Here is a 25,059-nt window from a genome sequence, read left to right as displayed (position 1 = left end):
ATTAAAGAATTTTCAATGTTATTAAAATCTCAGCAAAATACAATTAGGCAAGGCTACAAAGAATGCATTATGCTCTGGATATTTTTAGATGGAAGTAGTAAATACACTCTTTTATTCTAAAGCATTAGTTAAAGAATGTGACTATAGCAGGTGCATTGCTGATGAGAATAAGGGATAAGAAACATGCTGTCACCTACACTATACCTGTCATTGTGAATGACAGAAGAGTTCTACCTGTGAAAGGAAGAATGGATATCTTTGTAAAATGTTAATGACAATTATGCTGCATTCTGCCCAGATGGAAATCACAATTCAAATTGCAGAACCAGGAAAGTATCCTTTTCAATTGATTTAATGTATTAAGCTGTCTAAGATATCTGCATGCCTGATGTGACTGACAAATGTGTCAGGGAACCTGGGACATAAAGATGAAATTTTCTGTCGTAATGGAAAGCTCACTGTCCAGCTGGCTTCAGCAGATTTTAACTAGTGTGTAATGGGAGGATCTCTTGGGCAATTACAGGTAATCCCTGCCTGTACAAACATTCACAGCTCTCGATGAAGTCAGGAAACTCCTTCATTTTAGAAGTGGTGATGTTTCTGTAAAGATAAGGCTTGTGAAAAACAATTCATCATCATACACCGATTAAAACAAATGCATGGTGCCCACTGTGGGATTTACTACTGACAGTCAGATAGGAAGAAAACGGACGGGCTGATCCAAGGTCTTCCTCACCGAAATGAGATGACATTCATAACATGATGATGCCTTTCCATCTTGCACAGTGGTTGAGATGGAAATTGTAATTGACAGGCTTGGATGCTAGCATGCTTTGCAAAATTTCTGTCACAACGGTGTTTTACGATGCTGAGATGTAAGCTACGATTCCTCAGATTTGTTTCCACACGGAAAATCCACCTAACACTATTTCAGCTGGGGTCAAAAAGCAGGAAGGAACAGTGATACATCAGGCAGAATCACTTTGCAGAAGGAATACAGAAACAGTTAAACAAGGTCAAAGATGTACAAAGAGTTTTCCACAACGCTAGTAAGGAGAGCTACATTACTGGGAATACAGATTAGAGAACAACTGCTAATAATATTCCTGGATGCAGCAGCTATGCAGGTATCTATCTTTTTATTAGTTAATTTTTCTAAATAATTTCTGGCAATAAGAATCTACATTATCTTATGGTTTACCCTTGTTGTTTAGAAGTACAACTTTGTTAAACTGAGGAACCTAGTTTCATAGTTTCATTCAGAGTTGAAAGGGACCACACGGATCATCTAGTTCCAACCCCCCTGCCATGGGCAGGGACACCCCACACTAGATCAGGCTGGACAGAACCTCATCCAGCCTGCTCTTAAACACCTCCAGGGACGGGGCCTCGACCACCTCCCTGGACAACACATTCCAGGGTTTCACCACTCTCATGGTGAAGAACCTCCTCCTCACATCTAGCCTGAATCTCCCCACCTCCAGCTTCATTCCATTCCCCCTAGTCCTGTCACTACCTGAGATCCTGAGAAGTCCTTCCCCAGCCTTCCTGTAGGCCCCCTTCAGATAGTTAATGAAGCTAGTTGGACTCCAGCACTTAGGAACCTGGATGCAAAGTCATGTCTTATTCAAGTGAGGAGCTGAAATGTGTTTTTCTGAATAGAAGAGGAAAACAACAGGAACTTTTAAAGCCCTCAGGACTACCAGCATGAACAGCATTCCCTGAATGTGTATTGCAAATTACAGCCTCTACAGAATGGATTAGTTAATGAAAGCAAGATATGTGTTGGAGGTCAAACAGTAGATAGAGAAGAGAGACTTGACAACGTTTGATTTAGACTTGCAAATGACCCAAATTCTGGATAAATCTTTGATCTCAATTTTCAGTAAAAGGGCAGTGGAGGAGTAAAATGGCATCCTGGGGAGCAGAAATTGGAGCAGAAAGTAGAAATGTGATTTACAATATCTGAGATGGAAATTGCATGTAAAAACCAGCCTAGCTATGAGCATGTAGCTGAAGTGCCTGAGCACCTGAATCCTGCTTGCCCTAAATTTCCTGTACCTATGGAGGAACACATCCACCACCCATGAGTGAGTCCATCTAAATCTAGAGTCTCAACTCAGTGTGATTGGGTTCTGCAGTTGGACATAGCAGTTAAACACAAAACATGCATGCAGACCAGGTGGAACAAGACATCTCATCCAAGGGTTCAGGAAGAACTGGCTGAGAAACTGGAGATCTAGTAACAGCCACTTCAAAGACTGCAGTAGTGGCACATGATAGATTAACAGCTGACACTTTGGGTTAAGAAGGAGAAATGGGAAGTCATGGATACCACCATCAGTTAGTTAGCTCGATGGCAGCAGTCTTCAGAAGCTATTTTGAAGAAGTGATTAAAGATGCAGTACTTAGAGTGAATTCACTCAGGTTTGCTGACATTCAGGTTACATCAGACTAACCTGATAACTGTGATACATGATTTACTTTCCATCAAAAGTAGTGCAGTAGGATCTCATTTCTTTTCAGAAAAGCACCAGCTGTAGCTGTGTTTCAGAAATTAAGGAGATTAGGATTATTACAAGAACTGTAAACTAGTTAATGAGTTGGATAGAAAGGAAATGGCATTAAGAAGTAAGTATTAAGCTGTAGGGAGGCTATTCAACAAAGATTAGATTTGTGACAGAGCTCATTTTAATCTTTTTTAAATACTCTCAACAAAGAAAAAGATTGCATTGAAGAAACCAGCCAAAGGCACAAAGCTGAAAGGCAATGTTAGCACGAAGGATGCTGGGAGTGGAAAGGTATTAGGTGACCTCAAATGGCAGATAAAAAACAGATTTCAGTAACCAAAGTTCAAAGGCTTGAATTTAGGGACTGCTAAAAATAAACTCTGTTGTAAGTAAGGATCTCCTTGGTTAGAAATGGCTAACAGAGGAAAGCTGGCCTGACCACTGCTCAGCCAGAGGGTGACTACAAGACATGACTGTGAAGAGCATATGACCCTAGAATGTGTTCACTGAAATATTCCTAATACATATAGGGGAGTATCAATGCCTTTGTCCAGTGTTCTTGTGAAGCATCATCCAAAATGCTTCATGTATTCTGATCAGACAGGAAAGATTACTTTGAACTGGGATGCTTGAAGAAGAAGAACATATGTTAAGAAAGAGGCTTAAACCCGGATTTTCTTTAGTCCTGGAGAACAAAGAACTATTTAGCATGTAAAACTAATAAATTTGCAAGAACAAACTGGTCTGTAGAACTAAAAATATGTTTTCTGACCCCAGGAGCAGTGCAGTTTCAGTGGAGATGAATTAAGTATCTACAAATTGACCCTTAACCCATTAAAAACAATAAAATGAAATCAAGAGGATCTTTATAGTCCCAAGATCCTTTGAAAATTCACCAAGGTTGCTAGGAGCAACTTCTGTCTGAAATTCATGAACTACAGAACTTGATTATCATATAATTACAGATGTAGGATTAATTATCTTGGAATTTCCTATTATTTTGGTTTTTTTGGTAAAAACTATAGGTAATTTCTCATGAATACTTCAGATGTTAATATCTGGGATTGCTCCTTTTCACTTAGTGCTACTGCTTTACATCCTTCAAATTCTACACAGTCTGCTTATCTTCAGAGATCAATCACTATTCAAGGAATTTCAGGTTTGGGGTTGGGCAACCCCCTACAGAAGGAAGGAGTCAAAGACTCCAAGGTTGCTTTCATGATCATGCTTTGTTTTCATAATTACAGGTCATCTGTAGTTTTCAAAATACACTGTTAAAGGTAGAAAGAGCTATTGTACACTTAAAAAGGAAGCAAGCAGGAATCACATGTTGGGCCAACGTCAACAGTACAAGAGCAATAGAACCTAAAGCCCTATACATGAAGTATCCTATCTTTGCAAATGGTATAGCTGGCACAGAAAAGGCATTCAGTGCTCAAGGCTAGGAACTAGGAATCATTTGACTTAATTTGTTTTGATAGCTAAGTAACAATTACAGCTAGAATACTGTTTGTTTTAATTTGTAGATGCGGTCTGTCGGACGAATATTTAAATTCATTGACATGCCAACAGAAGAGATGAAAAACATGAAGCCACAGAAGAATAACCAGCTCTCAGGTGCCCTAGTAATTGAAAACAGGCATGTGAAGGAAGAGAAGAACTGGCCGTATGGGGGCCAAATGATTGTGAAGGATCTTACAGCCAAATACAGCGAAGGAGGAGCTGCTGTGTTAGAAAACATGTCCTTTACAATAAGTTCAGGGCAGAGGGTGAGGCACTGTTTTGTTGTGTTTGATCTGACTTCCATCAATCTTAACTACAAAAGTATCACTATAAACCTGTTTGCTGACTGCAGAGCAGGTTGAGCTCACTAATATTTTGTAAATTAAATTGTTGCAAAACAAAGTGATCGTGCAAAGCAAATGAAGGACAGAAATGTCTTATATCTCTTCTTAAAAAGAGCTGGTCTCTAGGATTATTTGCTACAAAGGGGGGTGTGGGGGGGAAGGCAAGGAAAATATGCCTCAGTTATCTTCAGTTATCTTGAGGCTATTTATACCTCGGTGAAATACAGTGGGGATGTTTGCTTGCTATGAGGATTAGAATATACTGATAAAATATGTATGCAGTTGGTCTCCAAGTTGTATTCCTGTGCCTGAAGCCATCTACCACCTTCTCCTGGGGAGAGGGAAGCTTGCTGGTAACTGCAGGTGCTGGGGGCAGCCTGACCCAGGTGGAGCAGGACATGAAAGAATACCAGCCACTGTGCCAAGGGTAACGCTCCGCTGGCTCCAGCAGCCAGAGTGTGGAGGTGCCATCTCATCCGTTCGATGAGGGCTTTATGCCACAAACCTTTAATTAATCTTCATATATGTTTGGGCTTCTGTTCAAGAAAGAGCTTTAGTTTCAGGACAGCCATTAGGTAGAGGTTTAACACTTTCTTTAAGTTCATGCTGAACTTAAAGTGAGAAAGGATCACACAATTTCCTGTGCTGGAGCCATAGAGATGAAAAGGAGATTTTTAACTCTCCTATGTAGATGAGAAAACATGTTCAGTGACAGCTTCCTGGCCTTGTCCCAAGGTAGCTCTTCACTCCTAGATTGGATAGCACCATCTCTGACAGGTGTGGTAAATCCATCTCGGTTTACATTAAACGAGTATTTAATCTACTAAGTCTGAGAGCGTCCAGATATTGAAACTGGGGATCTAACTGCCTGTAGCACTGCCTTGAAACTGCTCTGCCTTTGGAATAGAGGCACTTGTGATTCCTGCAGCATGGGGGTGCAGGTGCCACTTATTTTTGGTGAATTTACTTCCTGAAAAATCCCTTGAATCAATGGAGTATCAAAAACGAAAGGCACTTTTGCACTGTACAGAGAGAGGACAAAGCAATTAAAACAAAGATTCTATTTTCAATGATTATGGTTTAGGAACTTGATCCAATTTCATTGATAAGCCATAGACTCAGAGATAGCATTTCCAGAATTGGAGCATGCTTCTTAAACTGGAGAAGATCTGTCTCAACACCATTATGATTTAGGAACTTGATCCAATTTCAGTGATAAGCCATAGACTCAGTAGTATTTCCAGAATTGAAGCATGTTTCTTCACCTGGAGAGGTTTTGTCTCAACCCCACAGGCAAATCTGTAAAACAAGCAGGAAAGCTCTCCTTGGATGAAGGAATAGATTAGACTAGACTAGACTAGAATACTTCAGTAGGAAGAAATCTGTAGCAATCATCTAGTCCAATTGCCAGACAATTCAGGACTGACCAAAGTTAAAGCATGCTAAGGTCATTGTGCAAATGCCTCTTAAGAACTGACAGCTATGGGACATCAACTACCTCTCTAGGAAGCCTGTTCCAGTGTTTAGCCTGCCTCTCAGTAAAGAAATTCCAGTGTAAACCTCTCCTGGTGCAATTTTAAGACATTCCCACATGTCCTATCACTGGATACCAGGGAGAAGAGATTGGCACCTACCTTTCCACTTCCTTTCCTCAGGAAGCTGTAGAGAGCAATTGGACACTTCAGCCTCCTTTTCTCCAAACTAGGCAAGCCTCAGGTCCTTAGCTGCTGCTCACAGGGCACTTCTCCCAGTCCTCTCTCCAACTTTGTTCCCTTCCTCTGGATACAATCAAGGACCTTCACATCCTTCTTAAACGTTAGGTCCCAGACATGCACACAATGCTCAAGATGAGGCTGCACCAATGCTGAATGCTGCGCAATAATCACCTGTCTTGACTGGCTGGTGATCCTGTGGTTGATGCCCCCAGGATGCTCTTTGCCCTCTTGGCTACCAGGGCACTGCTGACTCTCATTGAGTCTGCTGTCAACCAGCATTCCCAGATCTCTTTCTGAAGGACTGTTCTCCAGTCACTCCTCTCCCAGTTTACACTTGTGCCCAGTGTTACTCCATGCAAAGACATGGCATGGCATTTCACCTTGTTACATTTCATCCCATTAATTGCTACCCAATGCTCAAATCTGTCTAGATCCCCCTTCAAGGTCTCTTGTCCCACAGGAGTCAACTGCATCTCTCAGTATGGTATCATCTCCATACCCAAGGTCTCCAAATCTTTCTGCCTTAGTCTGTGGTTAATCAAAGAATCACATAACCACAGAATATTAGGGGTTGGAAGGGACCTCAAAAGATCATCTAGTGATATGTGAACAGTATTAAACATTTGGTTTTATGATTTTCATTGCAGGTGGGCCTTCTAGGAAGAACTGGCTCAGGAAAAAGCACTTTACTTTTTGCATTTTTAAGACTGCTGAATACAGAAGGGGACATCCAGATTGATGGAATCTCCTGGGACACAGTCAGCTTGCAGCAATGGAGAAAGGCATTTGGAGTGATTCCTCAGGTAATGAGATTATGGTGTATTTGTGTGCCTTCATTTTTGTGGGTTCTATATCCATATGCACATGGTTACCTTCAAGATGGAAGGCAGTTGTTTCATGCCTAGAAACAGGAAAAAAGAAACAACACAAAGATTTTGTGAAAAGGGGAGTGGGATGGATGGATGGATGGATGGATGGATGGGTGGATGGATGGATGAATGGATGGATGGATGGATGGATGGATGGGTGGATGGATGGATGGGTGGATGGATGGAATGAGTTGCAGCAAACTACTCTTTGAGGGTCTCTTATCCACTCACAAAAAAGTCTAGAAGTGGTAAGGTGCAGCATATTCAAACAGAAGTACTCACAGCCTGCTTATCCCTGCACCTCTGAAACAGTTTGTGTGTCAGTTCAAAATAAGATAGCGCGACCTGCAGAGAAAAATGCAATCAGTGGTGTTCTCAGCTAATGTTTTCTAAAGCCCTACATCACATATTATGGCTAACATGTGGTTATTATACATTGCCTGTTTTGCCTGGCAGGCCAGTAGCAAAATTACTGCTTTACTCCTATTTTACTGATCCCAAATTTGGACTCACTGTCACCTCTCATTACTGTGTCATGGTGCTTGTATAAGGGAGAACTTAGTGATATTTAACCTTGCAGCACAGCACTAGCATATGGGAAGTAATATCATCTCAGAGATGAAAAAGGAAGCAGCTCCTCACATGGGTTTAGGCACCCTAATACTCTCAAATAATTGAAGTAAGGAACATAGTCTGATCAGGAGCAAACAATTAAACCTAGGTGTTCTGAGTCCCTTGATAATATCTCTACCACTGGACCAGTGTCCTGTATTTGTTACAGCTCTGTATTATCTGTCTCAAAACATAACATTATTGGCTGCATGCAGTAACACTAAAAAATGTAGGAATGAAAACTGACAGAATCATAGAATCCAATCATAGAACAGCTTAGGTTGGAAGGAACCTGAGAGATCATCTACTCCAACCTCCCTGCCATGATCAGGGACACCTCTCAGCTACAGTTGATTGCTCAAGGCCTCATCATAATTTTAATGCCATGCTTTGTATTTTTGTTGTTGAAAGCTGTCAGACCTTTCCAACAAAACTCATAAGGAGTAACACATACTGGCCTTCTCTTCTTTGAAAGCTTCTCTGCTTCTCCCATAGTCATCTTTTTGCTCTCAGCCCTTTCTCACTCTGGGATGTGGGTGCCCAGCAGGGTTTCTGCTTTCCATCTCCAGCCATCCTTGGGAATGCATGGACTGAGGTGAAACCCAAATGCTTGGTAACAAGTAGCCTTGTTGTCCCAATGAAAAACATGATTAATAATTCTCATAGCTGAGTACTCACTATGGATTACTAATGGTATAGAAAATACCATTCTGCTGCCATCAACAAAATGCAAGAGACATGTATTACATGAGCCGTGTAACTTGTTCTTCTGATGGTGAGGTGCATTGTTAGTTCATTGTTAAAATTATTACACATTTAGTTGGAAGTTTCTGATATGTGGATCAATACCAAAAAATCCTAGCCCTCCATTCTCTGGAAGGTCATGGGAGTTGCCAGCTTGTTTGTGTGCTTCAGCTCCCAGCTCCTGTCTCAAAGCCTGGCTGAAGAATCGCACAGTATGCACGAGAAGTTCCCACATTCAGAACAAAACGAAGTTTTCACCAGCACTTTCCCAGCAGAGATGAGAAATTGTATATACCACCCTGCCTTTCCTGGCAGAACAAAGGGAGCCTTTTGTTCTTTGCCATTCATCTATGGCTTCAGAATGAAAGAAAGGAAAAAAAAAAATAAAAAGGAGTTGCCTGTCCTTTCCTGGAAGGCTGGCCCGCAGCAACACCTGGATATTTGCTGTCTCCAGGAAAACAGGGGAGCCTTTGCTAACAAAAGGGGAATGGAGCGTTACAAGAGCCATGCTTCTTCCTTAAAACTTTCCCAACTGAGAAGAAAAGTAGTTTTCCTCTGTGGGAACCTCATTGATGTGCACTTGCATAGCACACGCAGCATCCTATGTTTGCTCCAGGCAGGCAATGCTGGAATGGCCTACAAGGTGGTCAGGGTGATGTGGTCAGGGTGATGTGGTCAGGGATCATCCTGAGCCAGAGCAAAGGTAAAACCCTGTTTCTTTCACTATCTCAAATCCAGCTGGCACTGCATTGCAGTGATGTGAAGGGGTAAATCACATAAAACTTATTTCCTGCAGCACCCAAAATGAATTTCCTTCCTGTAGCTGCTCTGGGGCCTGTGCTGCTAAAGCACACAGCCTGACCACAGCACTGCTCTTACAGGATGTTTGCAATTCTCATGCAAAGCAATTACTCCAGCATACCGTGCTGTTTGAAGTATAACCAAGGCCTGTCATATCTTCTGGAGTTTCTCCACCACATTTCCAAGGTGAGGATATTCAGCTGCATCTGATTTCAATGCACTGAATCTCCTTTGCCTACAGGTCCTCATGCAGTTTGCATCCTGAAACATTTAATGGAGTCAAACTGAGGAAATGCCTTCAGAAATTTGGGGTTGAATGGAGGATGGGAGACCTGCACCAAATTTTTCATTAAAATAAATGAGGAGGAACCTGTGACTGATAAGATGCTGCTAGCTTAAAGGAAGGGGATGACTTCCAGTGTCTCCTTGAGTGCTATTCCACTGCATCCTGGCACATGTCATAGTTTTCTACATGTAAAATCAAGCCTAACATAGAGAAAAGATTACTACAGTTTGTGGGACTGCCAGCTGACCAAAAAAACCCACTTTTGCTCCTTTATTTTACTTAAGAAATGAAGAAAGGACAGGCTTGAGAGGTGGGCCCAAGCCAACCTCATGAAGTTCCAAGCCCAAGTGCAAGGTCCTACACCTGGGTTGGGGCAATCCCAAGCACACACATAGGCTGGGTGAGGAGTGGCTTGAGAGCATTTTCAAGGACACTGACTATGGGGGTGTCAGTTGATGAAAAACTCAACATGAGCCAGCAACATGTGTTTGCAGCCCAGAAGCCAAGTGTGTCCTGGGCTGTATCAAAAAAAGTGTGACCAGCAGGATGAAAGAGGTCCATGGATCTGATTGAGGATCTCCACATGAGTTGTCTTGCCAGGATGCTTTCACTCCTTAGTAGACTTTGCCAGCTGATCCTTTATTCTTCTGTACACTGTACTCCACAGTCTTGGTTCTCCATATAACACTCAAATCACTTAGAAAGATTATTGCCACAAGCTGGATGCGTCCCATATCATAACCAACACGCAGAGGCTCACATGGCTGAGGAAGATTAATGAAAGTACTGATTTACAATATTTGGGGTGATCAGGACATAAACATCACTGTATCTATATTTTTGAGTGTTTTTCCTGGGGTCAGGTCCTGGGGTCAGGTCTGAGAAACTATTTATTGTATGGTCACACCTGTTATCATCCTGGGTGAGTTTGAACAAGTGACCCAGAAGGAAACTGCCCTCCATTCCCTCTTCCATTGCTCTCTTTATTACTACTTCTTCCATATTTACAAACAAAATGTGAATCCATGGGATTCATTTGTGATTTTTTTCACTTTAGACTTCTAGCTTTTAAGAATTTTGGTGGGAGGGTTTTTTTGTTTGTTTGTGGAGTTTTGTTTGTTTTTTTTTGTTTTGGGGTTGTTTTTTTGTTCTGCTTCTTCTCAGGTGGATCCTAAACCGCCCACGTGACTTACATGACATTTACTCAGGTGAACCCTATGTGGTCTGTAATGAGCTAGGAGGAAGGGGGTGTTGAAATGTTTGCCTGGCGGGGGGGGGGAAGAAAAAGTACTTTTGGGAATAGGTTGCTTTTAGAGCCCTGCTTCTTGAAAGCAATAATTAGGACTAACAGCCATTGCTGAAGAAAATGGTTTCTTTTATTTTGCTGCCCACTGCGCTTCAGCAGGAATGTTATTCAGCTCTATCTTCTTTAAAACAGGTTTGTTCAGTGAACTATTCTTCACCACTGAGAAATGAACATATCAATGAACATATCTATTCCATTAGTTAAATCTATGGTGCTTGAAGTGTGACTAGACCCATGCCTGACACTGTTCCCACAGCATTATTATTTCCACCGCACCCACTGCTTGGAAGCATCTAATCCCACTGCAAATACATTGCCCGACTCACGCCACCAAACCAGGACACGGGAAAAGGGCTGCACTATACTTCACTGAAGCATTCACTCTTATTAATCATGATTATAAAGGAAAGAGTCTTCTTTCCCCCCTACTACCTACCAAAAGGGCTTCAATGACTTTGAGCTGTGTGTGCTGCTGCCCCTGCTGCGGCTGGGTTAGTGTGCTGCTGAGTGCATGGTGGAGGTATCATGACACTTCCATGTACCCTGCTGGCTGCAGGGCATCATGGTGCAGCTGCTACTCTTCTCTGGTTCTTCCTTCTCTCTTACACAAAATAAGTTGTTGTAGAAGGCTTACATATCTTAGTTAAGTAAATTAATTAATGTAATTTATTTTTCTCTGCCACTTTTAAACTTTGAATTAATCCTAATTAAATGATTAATGTAAATGTGGGTATAAATCACTTTGAAACCCAAGGAAAGAATGCCAAGTTCCCAGGTTAGGTCAGAAGGATGTTGTGGCAGACTGGCCAAACTCTGGGAAATCACATGCTAAGTATTTCTCTCAGCATTTTTCTGCTGGTACAGCTAGTCCTTCACTGCTTTCAGTAGCATCTGACTACCAGATTCCAACAAGTTATATGGCTGTGAACCACTGGTATTTCAACACACTTTTCTCTAAATAAATATTTTCTTTAGGAAGACAAAAGAAAGTAATTGTCTCAAATATTTCCTCTTGGTATTTGTTCTGTATGTATAAGCAAAGAGCAAGCAAATGATAATATGTCTCAAGAAGGCACTTAAATTCTTTGAGAGCAAGTTCCCCCTGCTACAAGCAGCAGGTGTACCTCACAGCATAGAAAGCAGCAGCTTTCTTATCTCATAAGAAATGTTGTGCAACCTCAGTGTCCCTTGATGAAATTCATTTTCACCAGACTATGACACAGCTTCATCATGTAAAAAGAGATTAAACAAATATTTAATTTTGTCTGAGTCACTGCTTTTTGAGTTACAAAATGTATATCTAAGTGATACTCACTTAAATCTGTTTGCCTAGACTGATGAGAAAAGCAGAACTGAGTAGTAAACTTCAGTGCAAGAAGCATGTGCTGTCAAGGCCAGGATATGTGCATTCCCTGTACTCTGACATGGTGAGGCCACATCTGGGGTATTGTGTCCAAATCTGGGCTCCCCATTTCAAGAGAGGCAGGGAACTACTGCAAAGAGTCCAACGGAGGCTACAGAGCTGCTGAGAGGACTGGAGCATCCCTGTGAGGAGGAAAGGCTGAGAAACTTGGGGCTGTCTAACCTGGAGAAAAGCAGCCTTAGAGGGGATCTTCTCAATGTTCAGCAAGAGCTAAAGGTTAGGAGGCTAGGGGATAGGGTCCAACTCTTTTCAGTGGTGCCCAGTGATATAACAAGGGGCAATGGACAAAGATCCACATGAGGAGACACTTCTTTATTGTGAGGATGATGGAGCACTGCAACAGGCTGCTGAGAGGTTGTGGAGTCGTCTTCTCTGGAGACTTTTAAAACCCACCTGGATGCATTCCTGTGCAGCTTGCCCCAGGTGATCCTGCTTTGGCAGGGGAGTTGGACTACATGCTTTCCAGAGGTCCCTTCCAAACCCTACCATTCTATGATTCTGATTCTGTGATCTTGTGTGCCAGAAGGGAGGTGCAGGACAGAGTAGGGAGAGAACATGAACTGTAGGAAAATCAGAGAAGTTGCTGCTACAGTTGCTAATCAGGTTGTGCTGCATCACATCTCAGTAACATGACAGTGAAAGAAAGATCTTCTGAGATAGGACTGGCACATTCTGAAATGTCAGGTAACAGAATGATGCTAATACCTATTTGGCTACAGTTGATCAGAAACAGAAAATTCACTGATGAAAACCAACCTAGGACACTGTCCTAAGTAGTCTGTTTTGTCTCAAAATAAAATTGTGGAGAAACATGCTTTGGGACCATGACCATTTTGTTTGGTTTGAATAGGCTTCCCTTGATAAAAAGTAGTTTTTCAGAGGCTTATTCCAAAATGGGAATCTTTTATCCCAATAGCTCCTGACCTGTCATTTCTACTTTTTTTGGTTTGGTTTGGTTTGGTTTTGTAAAAACAATAAAAATTAATCACAAAAAAAAATGAATTTAAGACTTTTAAAAACAACTGGTTTAGGAACAATATTTCCCAGAACTCTGAATGATCTGCAGTAGGTGCTACCTGAGAATGGTGGGAGGCTATCCTTTGCCTGTAGGCTTCACAATTCACACCATTACGCTTTGCACAAGCTATCTACTTGTCTCCATGTATCTATTTTTTTTTCCTTATAGAAAGTGTTCATATTTTCTGGGACTTTTCGGATGAATTTGGATCCTTACGGGCAGTGGAATGATGAAGAAATATGGAAAGTTGCAGAGGAGGTAAACCAGTTCAGTGCTATTTGTACACCCCTCATAAAGTGGTTATGGCAGAGTGCAAAGCAAGTCAAACGATCGTCATATGTTACATTTATATGGAGTCTTAGGGGGAAAAAAAGTGCTGAGGAGAGACAACGCTATGCTCTAAACCATGCTTCCTTGTTACCTGATAAAAAGATGCCTTTGTCAGAGATTTTAAATGCTCTTTTCTTTAAAGATAAGCTTCCATGCATCACAGTCTGGGTTCCTCATGCTGCGATTTAGCGTAGGTGAGGTTTTATGTTTGGCTCCTCTGGGTAACCCTGAGAACAAACAAAAAAGGGGGAGGAAGCTGAGACAGCAAAACATCCTGTAATCTTTTCTCATTTTCATGCTTTGGCAAATATATGGAATCTCTTAAAAGGTGTTTTTCTACCAAAATGTGTAAAAATTACTAGCAAGCACTGGAAACCAGAAATAAAACAGACAAACTGCGGTGGCCTGTCCTAGAAACAAGGCTGGTGGTACTGCACTAGGCCATATTGATATTCAGCTTAGAAAAATCTTTCTCCAAAGCACTTTACATTTAGTGATTCATGAAGTATTGTATTTTGTGAACTTGAGGGTTTTCTCCTAATTTTATGTTGAGGTTTTAGCACTTTCCCCCTCACCAAGATTAGGGGCCAGATTATTACATTTCTGTTTTCCCTACTGAACACAACCCCGTGCATTATGGTTGTCAGGTGCCACCTATTGGCTCTAATAGTGCTAATAGTTTGCACAGGTGTATGTCATGCCTGGAGAACAGGTAGGTGAGGGAGGAGGGAATGAGCTGCAGCCTAGAAAGCAGATTTCTGTTTCCAGGGTAGCGATGCCCTGATTGATACATACTTAATAATTAATTGGTGCCATTTTTCTTTCATAGCAAGTCTCAAGTATCAGAAAACACAAGTGTTGGACTTCATAAAAAAGTGTCCGCATTTTCCATTCAGGAGGCTAGCTCTGTCTTTGCTGTCTTTAGGTTTTATCTATTTTATTCTCTGTGTTTGGAAAAGAAAGTAGCCACTTTCTGTGAGTAATTAACTGTAAATAAACCTACAACACTTTTTGCTCAATGATGTGACAGGAGCTTTTCAGATGGTTAGGGTGCTCAGTGCTGTGCTTCTCTGCAGCAAAAAGGAATGTGAATTAACACCCTCTTTCTCAAAGAAGACAAGCCCAGCTTCTGCTTTTGAGGATTGTTTTCACTGTGTGAATCAAACCTGGGATTTTAAAGACCTAAACCTCATCTACAGTGGCATGAGAAAACATTATTTTGAAGTGTTTATTATTAAGCAGTTTGGTGAATCGATATGTGATACCATTTTTCGTTGCACAGGTCAGAGAGCAGAGCAAATAGAAAAGAAGAAGAGCTGTACTACCTTTTAAGAGTGATTTGGTTGTTTACAAAGTTCATGCTCATGAAATCTGTCTTATTAGCAACATTGAGCTAGTCTAGCTTTGGGAACATGGCACAGAAAAAGAGTCAGCTGTCAGCTTATCCCTGACCCATGGGGCCGCTGAGATCTGCATCAGCTTTTCTGTGCTCCCCATAATCAGCTGCACATAGCAGATGTCAGGGAGATCATTTCTTATTGCCCGCATATATCAGCACCTGAATCAGCAGGTTGCCTCATGTCACCTTTACTCCTGCAAGTCACCTGCCTGGACCCCACCGGTATACAGAGACACCTTCTGCAGTTTTAAGAAGAAAGCACTTTTTTCAGCCATTAGTTGAAAAAATTCATTAATGGACAAAATGTACATTCAAAAGAGGAGTGAGAAACAAAGCTGTGGCTCCAATTTGCTTATAAATAAAATCAAAAACCCTTCTGAAACTCAACAGACATACAGACAACCCCCACAGTTTAATAAGTAAAATGGAAACACAATGGCAGATTCATTTATTTATTACCCTGGAATGAAAATGAATTGTAGATCAATAATACGTTAAAAATCCAAGGGAGAGCTTTTCATGAACATTTGGGTTCATAGTATCATGGTATCATTCAGGGTTGGAAGGGACCACAAGGATCATCTAGTTCCAACCCCCCTGCCATGGGCAGGGACACCCCACACTAGATCAGGCTGGACAGAGCCTCATCCAGCCTGGTCTTAAACACCCCCAGGGACAGGGCCTCAACCACCTCCCTGGACAACCCATTCCAGGGTTTCACCACTCTCATGGTGAAGAACCTCCTCCTCACATCCAGCCTGAATCTCCCCACCTCCAGCTTCATTCTATACACCCTAGTCCAATCATTCTCATAACATCTGTCGGAGCAATGCACCTCAGATGTGTTTCTTAGTTCTCTCATTGTAAAAAAGTTTCTCTGGAAATGCTGCTGATTTTGCCAATATGAAGTCAGACAGTTTGGACCTATGGGAGTTGCAAAGCATTGTTTTGAGGTGTACAAATCTCCTAAGCCAAAAAAAAAAAGCCCTTGGAGAAACACTGAGAAGACATCTAATGGGCTGGATTCTGGTTTGTGGTCTAAGTGAAGCAGCTTCACTTGGAATGGGCACCCCTCTAAAATTTTTGTTCGCCATGCCAGAGGGAAGTCTGTGATGCCCTCAGTATGCACAAAGTGCAGAAGACCTTTGGGGCAGCAAAAGAAACAAGCAAATGCTCTAAGAGCCATAAAGGTAATGGCTGTGATGACCTGGGTTATTTTTGCTGTTGCTGTAATATAGCATGGGGATTTGGGTTGTTTCTTTTTACCTCCCTAGTAACCCAAGCAGCCTGGTGTCCTTTCGAGAATCACACTCCTTAACATTTCCAATGACGTACGTCCCTGATGGATAAGACATTTCAGATACATTGCTTTCTCTAGCCTCCTAACTCCAAATGTTTTGGTCAAAATGCTAAAACTCACTGTATGTGGCAAACAAACAAAGCATTAACTGTCAGCTTCTCTATATAAATCAATAGCATGTTTTCACTTTGTTGTCTGAAATGAAAGGCAAGGAAACTAAAGGCACTGGTTGCTGTACCTACAGTCAGCAGAAGCTGTATCTCACCATTTTCTCCTTCTTTTTATTCTGGCAGGTTGGGCTGAAGTCTGTAATTGAGCAATTTCCAGGCCAGCTTGATTTTGTTCTTGTGGATGGAGGCTGTGTCCTCAGCCACGGCCACAAACAGCTGATATGCCTTGCCCGGTCAGTTCTCAGCAAAGCTAAAATCTTGCTGCTTGATGAACCGAGTGCTCACCTGGACCCTGTGTACGTTTTGATCCTTTGTTCTGTCTTCTGATATGAAATGAGAAAAATCAGTGAGGCAGCGCCACCAGAAGTGTCCTACGAAGTTGGTGAGGGGCTTGGAACACAAGCCCTATGAGGAGAGACTGAGGGAGCTGGGGCTGCTTAGCCTGGAGAGGAGGAGACTCAGGGGGGACCTTATTGCTCTCTACAACTACCTGAAAGGGGGTTGTAAACAGGCAGAGGTTGGTCTCTTCTCCCAGGCAGCCAGCACCAGAACAAGAGGACACAGTCTCAGGCTGCGCCAGGGGAAGTTCAGGCTGGAGGTCAGGAGGAAGTTTACACAGAGAGAGTGATTGCCCATTGGAATGGGCTGCCTGGGGAGGTGGTGGAGTCGCCGTCACTGGAGGTGTTCAGGAGTAGACTTGACAGGGTGCTTGGTGCCATGGATTAGTTGATTAGGTGGTGTTGGATGATAGGTTCAACGCGATGATCTTGAAGGTCTCTTCCAACCTGGTCTATTCTATTCTATTCTATTCTATTCTATTCTATTCTATTCTATTCTATTCTATTCTATTCTATTCTATTCTATTCTATTCTATTCTATTCTACTCTAACTTGTGTGGTCCATTACTAAACCTGATTTAAGTAATGTGTGTTAGCAATTCATCATGAGGGATCAGAGCAGCCTAGTCAGAACCTTAGCTTTGTGGCTGATAAGCATTTTCACAGGAGGAATGTGGCATACTGAGAGACTGCAGGGTGCTGGTGTCTGTGCATGCAGTTAGACTTTTCAATACCATCAGTATAGTTATGAGCTGTGCAGTCATACACATTGCAGTCCAAAACACTGCTTGTTTGTCTTTCAGAACGTCCCAAGTGATCAGGAAGACCCTGAAGCATGCGTTTGCCAACTGCACGGTGATACTCTCGGAACACAGGCTGGAGGCGATGCTGGAGTGCCAGCGATTTTTAGTGAGCATTTGTTTCTCCTAGTCTCCTGTATTCCTGTTTCTTTACTGTGCAAAACACGCCAAGAAGAACTGAGGAAGCTGGCTGGATTGATGTGGGTCATTCAGGACTCTGGAGCAAACTAGTCACTTATAGAAGAGCATCAGGGTCCTGTGTGCTTTTTAACCTCAGCTGTCATAGACACCTGTGTTCAGATGATCTGGGTCACATTATGGATTCCTTCTTTCAACCAGAAGGACAGTTGTGTAGGTCACATTGCCTGTTGGCTCAGGAGCTTCAGAAAAATCCCAGCACCTCATGGAGCTTTACCATTGCTTATGCAGAAAAAGCTGCACTTGCTCTTGAGCAATGGGAGGCTCCATGTGGCAGAGGGGTTTCCTGAGAGTAAAGCTGATGGACAAAAATCAATGATTTCTTTCATTAAGCCACTTCTCATTTAATCAAAGCAACCAAGTATCGAAGTCCTGGGGTGTTTCCTTTGTTATATAAAAATGGTTAGCAAGGAAATAAAAGGTGAGTTATGTAATTGTTCTTAAAAATGAGGTTCCTTCCTCTGTGTTTTCTTGGCTCTTCCATAAGACAGGACCTTTATTTTGTTAGCAGGGTGAAATATTATTTGCCATGTGTATTTGCTTGGATGTACTAGCACAGCACAAGGAATACAGCCTGAAGGTGAGGCAAGCCTGTCCATAGGCAGCTTGCACATCCTTTTGGACATGCTGCTCCTATCCATGCTCTGGACTTCAGCCTTGCCACCGGCCTGCAGGCTGTGCTGGCAGAGCCCTGGCAGGAGCACCGTCCAGAGCAGGCTTCCCATCCTCCAGACAATATTTCAGCAACAGATCTCTAAAAGCTTTTTCCCTTCAGACCGGTGCCCTCACCCGAGGTGTGCTGGCATTGCAGTGCCAGCAGAGGAGCCTAATTTTTCATACCTCCATCCTGACAGGAGACTCTGGCACAGCCATACAGGGCAAACCTGTCGCCTCCTTCAAACACAGGCCAGCAGCACTTCCTTGTTTGGCAAGAAGAAAGCTAAGAAGGCCTGGCACCTTGCTGGCATCCTTCTCCCCCTGCTTGTCATACAACTCTGTTTTCTGCAGTTAACACTTTCTTAACCTGGCAATTTAGCAGTGCTAAGGAAACTACCTGAACAGAAAAAATCTCAGAGGTAAAAATCAAGTTGCATGAAGAAACCAGGAAGCCCAATGTCACTTTGTAACAAGCAATGGGCACATTTGCTGCATTAAAATTGTTAATGTCTACTTTTACGGTTGTAATTAGAAATTGCAAACTGCAAGCTGGGCTTGTCCTGTTAGAAGATCTCTGTTATGTCTGCTTCGTTAGTTGTGCTAGCTGAATTTTGTTGGCACCACCATTACTTATCTAACAGAGTGAAATGTTTCTTCAGGTAATCGAGGACAATAAATTGCGGCAGTATGAGTCCATCCAGAAGCTGCTGAGTGAAAAGAGCTCCTTCAGGCAAGCCATCAGCCACGCCGATCGCCTTAAGCTACTGCCAGTACACCACAGAAACTCCAGCAAACGCAAAGCTCGACCCCAAATCGCTGCCTTGCAGGAGGAGACAGAGGAAGAAGTACAGGAGACAAGGCTGTGAGACTCGGTGTGGGCACTCTCTTTGTGGAGTGAATCATTAGCAGTGTGACAGGAATCTGCTGGAGCCGTGCGCAAACCAAACCTTGCGGGAGGTGTTTGCTGCAGCAACTGCGTTTGGGAGTCGCTTCCCTTCCGTGGTTAATAGCATACAAGTTAGTACATTCTCTTTTTTTTTTTGTGCCACTTTTAATGGTGAAACCAGATTTCCTTTGAAAAGCTGCTGTGATTGGTACTAACGAGATGGCAAGCAGAAGTTACCTGCTTTGCCCAATATAATCATTTCAGAATTGTTCTGCCTGGGATGAGAGGACCAGACAGCAACAAGGAAGGATGTGAGAAAAATAATCCTGCCTGGGTGGGAAAATAGAGAAATCAGAATGTAAAAAGATTCCTTGGATTCACTTCCTGCAAACAAATTAAGGCACAATCTCAGCAAGGCACACAGAAAACTTCCTCCTCTTTTTTTTTTTTCACATGCAGCGACTGTAATTTCCATTTAGCAGAGAAGGCCAAGTGCCCTTTCGTAACAGCGCACAGCTTCACGTGCGTAGGTGAGAATGAAGGAAGAGAGGATACTGACTTGCGAGCCGGTCAACATCTGTCACTTCTCCACAGTTAAGGGAGAATTGATATTTCCTTCTAAACCTTAGGAGACTGCCAACCCGACCCTGCACACACTCCCAGTGGGATGAGTGCAAGCTGACGTCAGTGCGTAGCGAAAGGTAGAACATCTGCCAGCGGAGCTCTTAATAGTCTGCATAGGTCTGGCACCTTTACATGCTTTCTGCTGTGGTCTAAAGCAAAACAAAGGCAAACCTCTCAAAACTAGACTTTAATAATGGAATTAATTTTTATACTCTCCTGGTTTGTAGTTTTCTGATGAAAGAGAACTTTCTCTAGGATACTTTATTTATTTTAATATTGTTGCAAACATTTACTAAGGAGATTATGTATTTTGAGAGTGATTATGTACCATAAAGAAAAATATATTTGTACAAAAAGTTTTATATTTGGATTGGGGGGCGGGGGGGGGGGGGGGGGAGGAAGAGAGGGAGGGAGGTTGGGGGATTGCTACTAGTCTTTGATGTCACATTATGATAGAGCTGTTGAAAACAAGGGCAGCCCTAGAGTTAGGCCAGGTACTGCCCAATGCTGTCTTTGTGCACTAAAGTATTCTAGTGATACATGCATTTTAGATTATTTTTTTTTCTTTAAATAAACAAACAAAATGTAAACGAAGGAGCTTGTACGACCAGTTACAGCACACACCACTGCAGACACCGCAGACCTATTCTGCTATTTCCACTTTAGACCTCGCTACCTATCCAAGCACGCGCAGCATTCTGACTCGTACATGCGACTGACTTATTACAAGAGGCGTCGGTAACACCCCGGGCTCGTCCCTGGCCCGCCCCCGGGCCTCAGCCCGTGTGGCGGCTGGGCCGGGAAGCGCTAGGTGGCGCTGCGGCGCTCCGAAGCGTCCCGGCGGCCGCGGCGCCCGGCGCCTGCCTCTGCCCGCAGGGCTGCTCCGGATGGAACGAGCCCGAGCCGCTGCTGCAGGCAAGGACGTCCGAGTTCCGACCCGCTTCCTTTATTCCCGTGGCGGAGTGATTTGGCAAACGCAGTAATTTCAAAGGAAAGGCTCAAAAAAAGAGCCTGTTTGAGGCCGCCAGCAGCAGCCGGTAGCAAGCGCTAGCGCTTAAATGCTTCACAAATAGGAAGCTTTGTATTTGTCACACCACTGGAGCCCTAAAGCTGCAAGGAGCAGCACATGCGAGTCTTGAAAATAAACTCTTTCAAGCATTTTGTAGCAGCAGCAGCAGCAATGTCCCCAGCCCACTCAAAGAGCCCACTCCCAAGCAGCTGCTCACCATGCTCTGCCGTCCTTTTCTCTAGGTCTGTCACACATTATGTATTTCTGTCTCCAGTTACATTTTTCCTCTGCAAATATACTGTTTTTCTTTCAGTCATATTTTTTTTTCCACACCTGGTCGCTCATACTGTACTTTTATCCTTACTTCTATCTTCTGCCACTGTACTGCCTGCTCGAACATCTTGTATTGACTGATTTTCTCCACCTGGCAATGCCTCTTGCCCACAGGGAGTTGTGGATCCCCTTTCTGCCACGAAGCTCTGTTTGCTTCAGCCTTTGTAACAACTCCAGTCCCTTGCCCCCTCACAGTGTGTATCACTTTACTCACACAGCCAGCTCGCACTTTGTAGAAGTGCTTAAGAGTGTATGCTGTCAAGCCTGGCCAGGAGGCCAGGGCTTATACAGTACAGCCAAACCCAAGGAAGAATGCCAAGAAACACTTTTTTCCAGGATGCTTCTAGAGTAGCAGACACACCATGTGGGAAAGTGTAATTATCTGAATAAACAAGATGACATGGAAAGATCAGCAGAAAAGAACCACTGTGTCATCAGAGCCAGTGCACACTTCAAAGCTGACACAATTAGTAGAGTTAATTTTTTTTTTGGGGGGGGGGGGGTGTGTCATTGTTAGAATTAGGAGTGGCAAGTGGGACTGAGTGAACAAGGAGACAGTTCAGGAAAGGAAAAGGTAAATAGAGCAGGAGCATGGAGTAGATGGGACAGATGTGCAAGCTGCTGATAAACTCAGAAGGAGCATTTCGCAGGAGTCAGTCACCTGACTGTAGCATAGCACTCACTGAAACAGCTTCTGCCATCACCCCCTTGCTACCACCACCATACTGCCTATCTCAAAGAGCAAGATGCTGTAGAAATCATTTGTCTGTCTGCCCTCTGAGGGCAAGTGGAAAAGGCTGGAGAACACCATGACTTTCCTTTCAGTTCAAAAATACTGCTTCAGTTACTGTGGAGCTCTGGCTGGAACAGGAGGTAAGGCAGTTCCAGCCTCCATAATGAGGAGGACAGCATTTGCTTCCCCACAAAGGCTGAGAAGACCTTCTAGAACAAATGTTCTTTTACTTGCTGCCTGTGGGATAATGGCTCCCAGGACTGTTTGCCTGAAGCTAAGCTGGGAAGTTGCACATGTTCACAGTGGAAAACAGAGCACAAGAGGTAAGAGATGTTAAAAAAAAAAAAGAAATAAATAAAAATGAGGCCATGAACCAAGCACAGTGGAGGAGCAAACAACCTTCCTAAGAAAATTTTTCCTTTCACATGCTTCACTTTGCGTACATTTGATAAACCTTAACAGCTATATAATGAAAGGACTCTTCCCAAAGCACTTACATGTTTGAACTGTTAAAGGGGAGGCACGTGTGTGTGTGTGCACAAGACACAGCCAAAGAGAAGAGCATGCTGACTCTAATACCACACATGAATATTTAATTTTGCACCCTGCTAGGAAGAAGCCAAAAGAAGCTGAACTGCGTGAAATTACTCTGCAGAGGCTCTGTAGCTCTCCCCAAGTACAGAGGAGAAGAATGGCCAAGCTGCTAATACAGCACTAGGAAGCTTTTAGGACAGCAACATACAAACAAGGTTAGCCTTAAACAAACTTGGAACTGAGCACGTTTTGCTACCTTTGTAAGTCTTACATACAAAATAACCACACAAAGCAGCTCGATAAACGTCATTAGTGAGAACTGCTCAATAGCTCACTGAGGTCCGACAAAGCTGCTATTCCAAACATAAACTGAGATTCACAGTTCCTCCTTAACTGCATCTTACCACCTTCAGTATTTTATTCATTAAATGCCTATTTCCATTTCTTGACATCCACAGCCTCCATTTCCACAAGTCCCACATCCCTCAGTGTTAGTGTTGGAGCCGCTGGACACCTGATGGCTTCCACACTTCTCAAATACTGCACTGTTCAAGCACCAAGTGGCAGCTCTTGGAAAATGTGCCTTTTAAAACATTTCCTCACAATCAGGTTAATTCTGAATGTGCATTCTTAGATGCCAGTTCAAAGCAATGTAATTTGTTGCATTTTAGTTACCTAAAAATATTCAGGTATTTACTTTCTCCTCTTTCTTATGCAGATCAATCTATATATATTTTATGTATATATATATATATATATATATATATATAAAACCATTACTTGGCTGCAATTTAACATGTAGGAAAAACAGATATGGCTTTAGAACTGCACATGCAATTGTTCATGAATGGACAATTGCCACCCAAAACTCCTGAGAAAAAGCAACAATCGGTGCAATGCACAAACACATTTCCTTTACAAACCCTATTTTCCAAGCCCAATTTCGCCTTCCTAGGATAAGCAGTATTACTACTAAAATTGTATTCACCAGGACTGATTTCATTCTCAAAACACAACCCTTATAAATGCAGCTGTTTTTTCAAGTGATGTCTAGCTTTCTTGCCTGTTTTCTTTCTTAACAGCTTCCCTCTCATGATGACCAAAGCTTTAATGTGTAAACACCTCTGTGAAAATGAATTTTGGTCACTCTGATATGTTCAGGGGCCTGGTTACTGCTACTGTGCCTGTGCTGAGACTGAGTTAGGTGCAGCCCCTGCAGCTGGGGAAGGAACAAGGCTCTGACTGGACTTGCTAGCTACTCGTGCTCTACTTTCTCCTAAGCCTGCACTGCACTGTGTGACATAAGGGAAAGCATTTCAGCTCCCTTTTGAGCTAATATTATCCTAACCAGATTGGGGCTTACCACCGTGGTGAGGAAGTATCTCCCCTTGTCCAGGCTTTCTTCTGCAGGAATTAAAAGCCCTTCCTTTCCAATAGTTAACCTACATGCAAACTTCTGCCTTCTGAGTCTGCCTTTGCTACAGCCCAGCACAAAGACACCTTATTCTGCCTTGACAGCTGCTTTGCCCATTACTAATTCAAGAGTAGCTGGTATTACAAGTCAGGTAGGAGAAGTGCTGTTTGTAGCATCACAGGAAGAATCTGAAGATACAATGAAGCCTTGAGCACATGACCAGAACCTTGCCTTGCTTCTGGACAATGGCACAATCCAAAGAATAAACTGATGGAGAAGCCAGTATGGTCACATGCAAACTATTTTATAGTTATGTGGTTTTCACCATTTGAAGTCAGGAACTGATATGGCCTAACGAGAGAATAGTCACTACAGAAGGTAAAGTTCAGTGAGGAGATCTGCAAAATACCGAGTGATTAAAGATGCATGAAGATCACAGACTGTGTTGGACTGAATTAGACACACAAAATGACAGCAGGTGGAAGTCAAACAGGTAAAAGATGCAGATGGAGAGAGGACAGCACACTGAAAAGAAAGGATAACGAGGGCATTGAAAGGCAAGCCTAAATTTAGCAGAGACCTGAATTTCAAACCATGAACAGATGATCAAAGTTGCTTGGTCTTCATCAGATTTTCACTCTATGTACAGCACAGACGACCTCTGATTCTCACAGACAATAGACAGGTCTTAAAATACATCTCAAAACACGCTTTAGGACGCTATGCTTAAGATCTTCCCACACAGAAACACACTGCTAACTCTTGATCTAAATGAGGTCTGACATTTCCAAGGTGTAATTTCAAGGTAGAACAAACCTAACTTAGATGGCAGAATTATTTTCTTATAGTTTTTTATAAAAACAAAACTTTGTTATTACAAACCCTGATGTTGCAGCTCATGTCTTCACTACAAAGAAAAAATGATTCCTGTTTTGTGTTCCTGCTCACCACAAAAATCCATGGGCTTTTCACTCAAGCTACCACACTGCTGGCTTCAAGTGTGCAAGGGATGCTAATCGCTGAGCCCCATTGCTCTGACCTGCAGCAATTGGCAGCTGGCTCATTCTGCAAAGAGCCAGCTGCAAAAGCAGCATCCTGTTTTTCAGCACCAAAACGAATGCAAGACAAAGAACACAAAGTCACCCTCTATAGGAATCATCACTATGTGGTTTTATGTTGCTATCACACAGGAAATGGAAGTCT

General features: G+C 42.8%; 1 protein-coding gene across 1 annotated transcript in view; it reads left to right on the top strand.

Moving 5' to 3' along the window:
* Positions 1-20,203, top strand: part of CFTR (CF transmembrane conductance regulator) — a 91,457-nt gene extending 71,254 nt beyond the window's left edge. The window contains exons 22-27 of the mRNA XM_068169824.1: positions 4,037-4,279; positions 6,720-6,875; positions 13,300-13,389; positions 16,454-16,626; positions 17,472-17,577; positions 18,983-20,203. Coding sequence (XP_068025925.1) covers positions 4,037-4,279; positions 6,720-6,875; positions 13,300-13,389; positions 16,454-16,626; positions 17,472-17,577; positions 18,983-19,189 — 975 coding nt within the window. The 3' untranslated portion in view covers positions 19,190-20,203. The remainder of the gene's footprint in view (positions 1-4,036; positions 4,280-6,719; positions 6,876-13,299; positions 13,390-16,453; positions 16,627-17,471; positions 17,578-18,982) is intronic.
* The last annotated feature ends 4,856 nt before the right edge of the window (positions 20,204-25,059 follow it).

Source organism: Melanerpes formicivorus, unplaced genomic scaffold (genome assembly GCF_026170545.1).
Source record: "Melanerpes formicivorus ecotype bairdi unplaced genomic scaffold, bMelFor1.0.p_v2 SCAF_3, whole genome shotgun sequence".
Taxonomy (NCBI): Eukaryota; Metazoa; Chordata; class Aves; order Piciformes; family Picidae; genus Melanerpes; species Melanerpes formicivorus.
This window is presented reverse-complemented; position numbering and strand designations above follow the sequence as displayed.